We start from the raw sequence: 8,419 nt of genomic DNA on the forward strand, positions 1-8,419 counted from the left end.
ATGTATGTATATATACAAACACACACGTATGTATACATACATGCACACACACACATACATTACATATAGGGTCATAGCTAAGTATAAGGTGAGTGGAAGAGGGAGAAGGGGGAATAAGGGATAAAAGAAAGGGGGGAGGAGGAGGAGGAGAGGTAAAAAGATAAAAAGTTTGGGATTTACAAATTTTCACGTATTTTACGTTCTGTTTATTGGCTAATAGGATCTGAGGATCTGATTTCAAAAGAATTTTTTTTTAGTTTTGTTTGTTGTCTTGTTTCATTTTAATTAATTAATTTACTTTATTAATTATTATTATTATTGTTATTATCATTTTTGTTGTTATTGTCTTTTTTTTTTTTTAATATTTTACACAAGTGAGCAACATTTTGTCTCTAGTTTGATAGAATGGCTAGCCTTGGAAGAACTTGATAGCTTACACATGCTCGGCTTCAAGCCATTCCGATTGATATCGGTCTTGATCCGTCGTCCAAACCTCTTTCCTTTCCGTATATGCAAGTTACAGTCCGAAGAACACATCGATAAGATCTCATCCGGTGTTATCTTAGCCGATTGCTTGATTTCTTTGTAATCACTATTGTTACGAGACTTCACTTCCCAAATGTGAGAGTTGAGTTTGTTCAACAGATTCACATCCAAGTCCTTTTGATTATTGGTTTTGGACCTTTTACTATCCTGCTCAAGAAGGCTCTGCCTATCTTCGAGACACAATTTCGAAAAGTTATGTCCCGTCTGCTTCGTTTCACACAAATTTTCAATTAACTGTGAACAGCATCCAGTTGCCCCATTCAGATGACACGACTGCTGTTTGGTGGTGCTGCTGCTGCTGCTGCTGCTGCTACTGTTGCCATCACTACAGTTCCTGTAACTGGTGGTTGTTGTGTTTGCCCTCGAGCTCTTGCCACCCGATCCCTTCTGACCTTTCTTTTCAGACGATTTGTCTTGGTGGTTGTTGTCGCTGCCCTTGCTGCCCTGCTTGCTCTCCCCTCTAGTGCTGCTGCTGCTACTGCGTCCAACCGAACGACTGCCCCCCGATGGTGCACTGAGGCCCCCCGGCCCGTCATTGTCACTAGAATGATCGCTGCTGTCTCGACGAGTAGCAAACTTATGCTTCAGTTTGTCTTTGCGAGCAATGTTCTCTGTCTCCTCTGTGTCGCTGGCATCGGAACTGCTACAGCTAGTGCCCCGTTGCCCTGTACCCCTGCGCTTTTTGTGCTGCTCATACTTGCGCATCTCGGCAGAAGTTAAGTTTGGCCGGCAACTGTACATGCTTCGGTGAAGCGTCTTGGAGGCAGACGAAGGCAACACGGATATTTCTTCTTCTTCATCTGATTCCCTTTCCTCTGAGATCTGATTGAGTAATTGAGGAGAGCTAGCCACGGAGTGTAGGGCTCGACGAACAGATGTGGAGTCCATCTGATAAATCGGGTCAGATGCTACGGCCCTCTTTTTCGACTCCAACAAATTTTCAACTGATCGAGTTGCCTTCACTTCGACCTCTTCACTCCCCCCGCTGGCCACTCCATCATCATCTCCCAACTCCTCTTTGATCAGGCTACATTTCCTGTTGAAGCTAGTTTTCTGGGGACTGGAAGGGTTGCGGCATGATGGCGATGGCAATGTTCCCGGCGGAGACACCAGTGTCTGCACAATGCTGTGTTTCAAGTTCCCAGGGTCATCATCTTTTATTTGGATGCTACAAATAGACAAAAAAAAAAAGAAAACAACAAATTAATACAACAAAAGAAATAAAAATCGAAAAAAAAAATGAATATTTGCAAAAACATTGAAACCATTTTATTAAATGGATCATCATTTAAAACTCAACACATTTAATGTACAAGTTATACATACTTCAGGTATCTTCTCTGCCTTGTAAATATTATATATGAATATGTAAGTATTTATAATACACACACACACACACATAAATATATGCATACACACACACAGCCATCACAATAACTTGTGGTGATGATATTTCCAACATTGGTCATCAGTAGCTGCTTCAGCTCCCTCTTACATTATCAGACAAGTGAGTCAATGGTAGAAACTCCGTATTGGGGTTGGCCAGCTAGAAATAGCTGCTTAATCACCCTCGGTGTGTTATTACCTTCATGAAAATAGGTTACATTGAATTGTCTTAAATACGCAATAGCCAAGGGATGGATGGAATGGTCATAGCTAGAACAGGTCTGCTCCAAAAAGGCTAACCTTGGGCTAAGCAACTTTCAAATTGACAAAAAAAGCCTCTATGTGGTCTTCTGACTTGCTAGAAACAGTAGCCAAATTCCTTCAAATTACAATCATTTTAAAAAGGAAGGGACATTAGCTAACTGCATCCTAAATATGTTATGTCCAAGGAAAAAAAAACAAGATAGTCATGGCTGGAAGGCCTATCATTGGCAAGTGGTGTCTGACCTAGGGTTAAATAAGCACACCCACACTAACGTTCTACATTGACATTTACAGGGACAGCAGTAACAGCTAGAAAACATCTCTGCCAACAGGGTTAGTTATATAATTAATAGCAATTATGTAATTTTAACACTAAAAAAAGCTGACCTGAACAAACGATGAGGTTGGAGAGAAAAACTAATTAAATTAATTTCTAATTGATTACTTTTGAGATGATCTTTTCATCAAGAAACCATATTTAGATCTGTCATAAAAAATACTATAGCTGGGTTTTAAGTATGAATTGGTTTAGTTAGGGCTGGGTTTGGGTCTTAGCAGAGAATCAGTTAGGTTTGTGCTGACAATTTAGCAGAAAATTTATTTTGTGGCTGTCTGATGGCTTCCACAATGAACTGGTTAACTATGTAGCAGGAATACTTAGCAATCGAACCCAGATCACTATATCCGATGTAAAACAGCTCAAGAATGCAATCACAATTCACTAGAATATTACCAATGTCATAAACGAAATCTGACCATTCAAGTCTAACAACAATTTCATCATTGGTGAGCATTTTCTGAGCAAGACTGCCACTATATATATTCAGTGTATTTTAGCTACTATTGACAGATGGCAGACGACAGACCAGACACAGAAAGACGAACCAGCAGCTGGGCAAAAACCAATCTAAAATTTGCTTGAAAATAATTAAATATGGCTTCGATTGATTGTTTAACAAAAATATAGTTTTAGAGAAGAAAAAAAAAGGGAAAAAGAATGAATTCACACAAAAAAAAAAACAATTTTTAGTAGAAATAATAATAATAATAATAATAATAATAATAATAACGGCACAAAGCAAGCAATTTTGAGAGAGGAAGTAAGTCGATTACATCAACCCCAGTGTGTCACTGGTACTTATTTTATCGACCCTGAAAGGATGAAAGGCAAAGTGGACCTCAGTGGAATTTGAACCCAGAATGTAAGAACAGACAAAATGCTGTTAAACATTTTGCCCACCTTGATAACGATTCTGCAAGTTCACCACCTTAGAAATGATAATAATAAAAAGAAGAAAAAGAAGAAATAATAATAGAATACACAAATGAATAAATAAATGGCATTTACATATTTTAATTGACTGAAAGCTTTTTTTTTTTTACAATCTGGAAAGAAACATTTCTTTTATACAGCAAATGAAAAAAGAAAAGAAAAAGAATAACTGAATAAAGAAAGAAAGAAAAAAAGAGTTGAAAGAGACTTGTGGTGATCTGCATCAGTGAAAAAATCATTCAGAAAAACTCCACAAATTCTGCTAAGTGTGTATGTTGAGTGGAGATGAGAAATACAGACATTTTGGAACAGAGCCCTTTGCTGGGCAGAGAACATCAAAAAACAAACAAAAATTGTTTATAGTAGCCCTAAACATATTATAATATATAAAATTTCACACCACTGTTTTGCAGTTTTTAATTTATTTCTGATGAAGGACTAATGTCTGAAACGTCAAAACTTTTTTTTTACATGTTTAAATTAAACAACATTTGTCCTTCCCAAATTGTCTTCTTTTTGTCTACTTTACCTTATATATATATATATATATATATATATATATATATATATATATATATATATATATACATACATACATACACACTCTCTCCAAAGAAGGGCTTTGATCGAAATGTCTGTGTTCACATCTCCTCTTGACATACAAACTTTCCCATACAAATATTATAGAGATTGTTTGATTTTCAGGTTTCCTTTTCACACAATCTCCCCAGTTCTGTGCTCAGGTTGTTTACCGAGAGAAACTTCACCTCCTCACCATGGTTAATCATATGTGTAGCTGCAGTCGTTAGTATAATATGCAGTGGTGTTAATAAATTATGCATTGTGAGATCTATCATGGAAACCTTTCCGTTTTGTTTTTTTAGAGCAAGAAGACTGTTTAAAGTAGAAGATTGCAACACAAATATATGCATATATACACACACACAGGTCCATGTGTGTGCATGTGTCTAAATTTATGTATACATACATATACTTATGCATACTTACACACAATATGTAATTATATATACACACAATATGTAACTATACATATATATATATACACACACACATATATATATACACACATGCATACACACGAACATACATATATTTACAGGCACACACATACATTTACGATTTACATTATTTCATCTTCCCTGAAAGATAAAGAAAGAAAGGAAATGAAGACATCCTGGTGATAATCCGAAACCGCTTGTATTAGAGGAGGGTGGGGTGGGGGATGGAGTGACGGTGGCAGGAATAAATGGCCACCAACAACAGAGATAGACAAGGATTGAACAAGAAACTGCCAATATGAATAACAAGGAAGATCAACAAAGAAAAAAAAAAAAACTGCAACAACAATGAATTACAAAAAACAACAACAAGAACAACAAAAAAAACCTGAAGAATTCTGCTGTGAAAGCCAGAACCTAATATATTGGAATATCAGACTAGAAACCGATTTACATACACGTGCACATGTGAGCAGGTGATTATGACAGGCAATTAGGTCTAGGACTGTGTGTAGATAACGGCTTTGAGTTGTAATTATTGTAACCAGATTACGAGGAAGTTTACACAGCAGAGTTGCCTTTGGGGAAGAATGTTGGCTGCTGCATCCTGGTCGTTTCAATCTAAGTGTAATTATATTCTAACAGAGCTAATAAGCTAAAATGCAAATAGCAGAGTTAGAGACCACTAAAAAGGGCAATAAATGTGGAAGGAAAAGAGAAAGGAAGGAAGTATGATAGGTCAAAGGTTAAGCAAGAGATACAAGTAGACAGATATTCATTAGAAGTGAGGCACAGCAAAAGCAATCTTGTAGCAACTGTTGTGACCATTCATCTCTCTCCCTTTCTCCCTCTCTCTCAAATATATACCATTTTCCTTCTCTAACGAACAATCATTCATTAGCTATCTTGAGAGTGGTTACATCAGCCACTCTTGACCGGTTTGACCAATATTGGTTGGAGTGAAATTTGCTGGACAGGAATTGGGCAGAAACCCATCATACATGTTTGTGTGTGTCCACCACACTTTGACAACCAGTGTTGGTTTGTTTACATCCCCCGTCAATTAGCACTTCAGCAAAATGACCAATAGAATAAGTGTCAGGCTTAGAGAGTAAGTTCTGGGGTTAATTTACTTGATTAAACCCTCCAAGGTGAATATAAAAACATACATACATATATATATATATATATATATATCAATTTCAACAATGAACAAAGTGTAAAAGAAATATCAAAATCTTCTTGAAATAACTAAGAAAGCACACAAAGAAGGAATCAAAGTGGAGAGAATCAAAGTTAGAGCCCAAGGACTTATAAAAGAATTTAACCTGGTTTTCATGGTGTATGAGTAAGATTAGAACAACCTCTTCCTGAATAGGATGCCAGTCCATCACAGGATTAACTTCTCAGCCTTTGCTGGAACTCATTTATGACTGAGCAGACTGGAGCAAAGGGAAATGGAGTGTTTTGCTTAAGAACACAATGTGCCACCTGGTCCTGGAATTGAAACCATCACCTTATGATTGTGAGTACAACACCTTAACCATTAAGCCATGTTACCTTCACCAACGTTATAAAGGTAGAAATAAAGAAGCCAAACCTTTGAGGGGGTTAAGGTTAGAATATTGGTCTAAGTCTACAAAGAATCGGTTTTATTGGCAACAGAAGCAAGAGAGAACGTTAGTAATATGAAGATTGTTTGGGATAAAGCAGACAAAGACAGCACAAAAGTAAAACTGTGGCTGGAATGTGTTGGGTTGGTCATTGGCTCCTGTCTGCCCTTGTCAACAGAGAAGAGCAATGGCCAAATTGTCCTGAAATCACTCTCTACCATCTCTTAAAAAAGAGGACACATCAGGGTTTTAGTCTCAGTCTGCTAAGTCACAGGGATATAAACACACCTACACCAGCTGTCAGGCGGTGGTGGGGGACAACTACAGACTCACATATGATGGGCTTCTTTCAGTTTCTATCTACTATATCCACTTACAAGGCCTTGGTCAGACCGAGGCTATAGCAGAAGACATTTATCTGAAGTGCCGCGCAGTGGGACTGAACTTGCAGCCATGTGGTTAGGAAGCAAACCCCTTCTTACCGCACAGCTATGAAAGGAAAGTTATGAGCTTTCTCTGAGGTCACAATAATGAATGTTTAAAGAGTTGTTAAAAACTATTTTTGAAGAAAAGAAAATATTTCGGAAATACAGGTGAGCATTTATTACACATCTCCCACTCAAAAAGCATTTCCAATAAATATTTGCTTTTAATAAGAACTTGACATTCCCGAGTCAATTGTATGTTCATTGGGTGTTTTTTTTTCTTTTTCACATTTCATGAAGTGAAAGTAATTTGAAGGCATTCACAGGTGAGGGAAAAGAAAGGGAAAAAAAAGATTACAATCTTTTACAGACACACCTGAATGGCTACAAAGAATGGGTGTGTGTGTGTGTGTGTGTGCACGACTATATAATTTCGATATTTCCCATTACTGGAACAGATCTGTTTTGGGTTCAGTCCTACTCTGGTACCTTAGGCAAGTATCTTGTACAGAAGCCCCATTCTGACCGAAGCCTTGTTCGTGAATTTGGAAAGATGTTCATTGTGTGTATGTGTGTTTATATCTCCTTGTCTTCACATCACATGGTATGTGCCAATTATTGTCAATGTCATACATGCAGTGTCATTCATTTCCAGTCTTCTGCAGAAACATGTCTGGCCACGGTGAGATATTTCCTTGCCTGAATACAGCACACATTGCAGACAGGAAAACTGAACATTAGAATGATGACGGATCGTTCCATTTTATAATACTTTGAACAAATATTTCTTGATATAAAGTTATGTACTTGGTCTTTAAAGATTGCTTTCTCATAAATGTCTTATGTGAGTTGAGTGAGTGGTTGATCTAACATTAACACTGTTGATATATTCAATATAGAGACACTATTGTCATTTTAAAAGGCATTTTTTCTCTCTCCCATACTATTATGGGTTCACTGACATATATGAAATGATCAAAGAGCATTTAATACCTATGCACTTAAGAACAGTCTCATTTTAAGCTGTTAATATCTAACCAAGAAGTTCTCACTATAAATTTTATATCAGATCACTTTATTCATAAGTCACGTGTCCCAAACAGCTTCATAACCCTTTTGATAGCAACCTATCGACCACTGCCTCTGGTTCTATGATACAAACTTTGTTTTAACCTTTTAGCACTTAAATCTGCCCTATCTTAAACCAACTATGATTAAACTAGCTAGATCCAACCTCTCACACCTATCCTGTAATGTCATTCTAAAAATAGACAGTCACATCATTGAAATCTCAAAGTTATGAGATAATGCAGGATTAACTGAAAACAATGTGAATAAATAAGGATTACATTTGGATGCTAAAAGCTTAAAGAGATCTAAATTGAAATCCTTCCTCCAAAATTTTATGTTAATTCATGTTCTAAACAACAGTTTAACAATGATGAAGTTATTCTACTAAATTCTTCATAATTTTCAAAATTAAGTGAAACAATGACAGAGTATTTTAATAGGAATATGGTAAAAAAAAAAATAAAAAAAATGTGGTTAAAACTGACAAAACCAATTATTCATCTAACAGCTTTAAACGTTCTGATTATTTTTCAGAATTAATTGAAACACATGAACAGTGTCTTTAATTATGAGTGGAATGTTTAATAACTGACTACTCTTTCTAGCATCATCGTAATAGAAAGAAACAGCATCTTAACCAGAGAAAATAACTTTTTATTTTTACATTAGTGCAAAAATATATGTAATTTTGACTAATGACTCATATATTATTGTGTTCTTTAAATGGTTGTAAATTCCTTGAAAAGCTACGCCAGAATGACATCAGAGAGGCTGCTGTAATAAACCAGGAATTCATTGTGCACTTTACAATTTCAATATATA

The 8,419-nt window shown here is 36.3% G+C and overlaps 1 protein-coding gene across 4 annotated transcripts in view; it reads right to left on the bottom strand.

Moving 5' to 3' along the window:
* Positions 1–330: 330 nt before the first annotated feature.
* Positions 331–8,419, bottom strand: part of LOC106877542 (SNF-related serine/threonine-protein kinase) — a 45,212-nt gene continuing 37,123 nt past the window's right edge. For all 4 annotated transcript variants that reach the window (XM_052975147.1, XM_052975146.1, XM_052975148.1 and 1 more), the window contains one exon: positions 331–1,714. In XM_052975147.1, the coding sequence (XP_052831107.1) occupies positions 367–1,714 (1,348 nt within the window). In that variant the 3' untranslated portion in view covers positions 331–366. The remainder of the gene's footprint in view (positions 1,715–8,419) is intronic.

Source organism: Octopus bimaculoides, chromosome 20 (genome assembly GCF_001194135.2).
Source record: "Octopus bimaculoides isolate UCB-OBI-ISO-001 chromosome 20, ASM119413v2, whole genome shotgun sequence".
In the NCBI taxonomy this organism is placed as follows: Eukaryota; Metazoa; Mollusca; class Cephalopoda; order Octopoda; family Octopodidae; genus Octopus; species Octopus bimaculoides.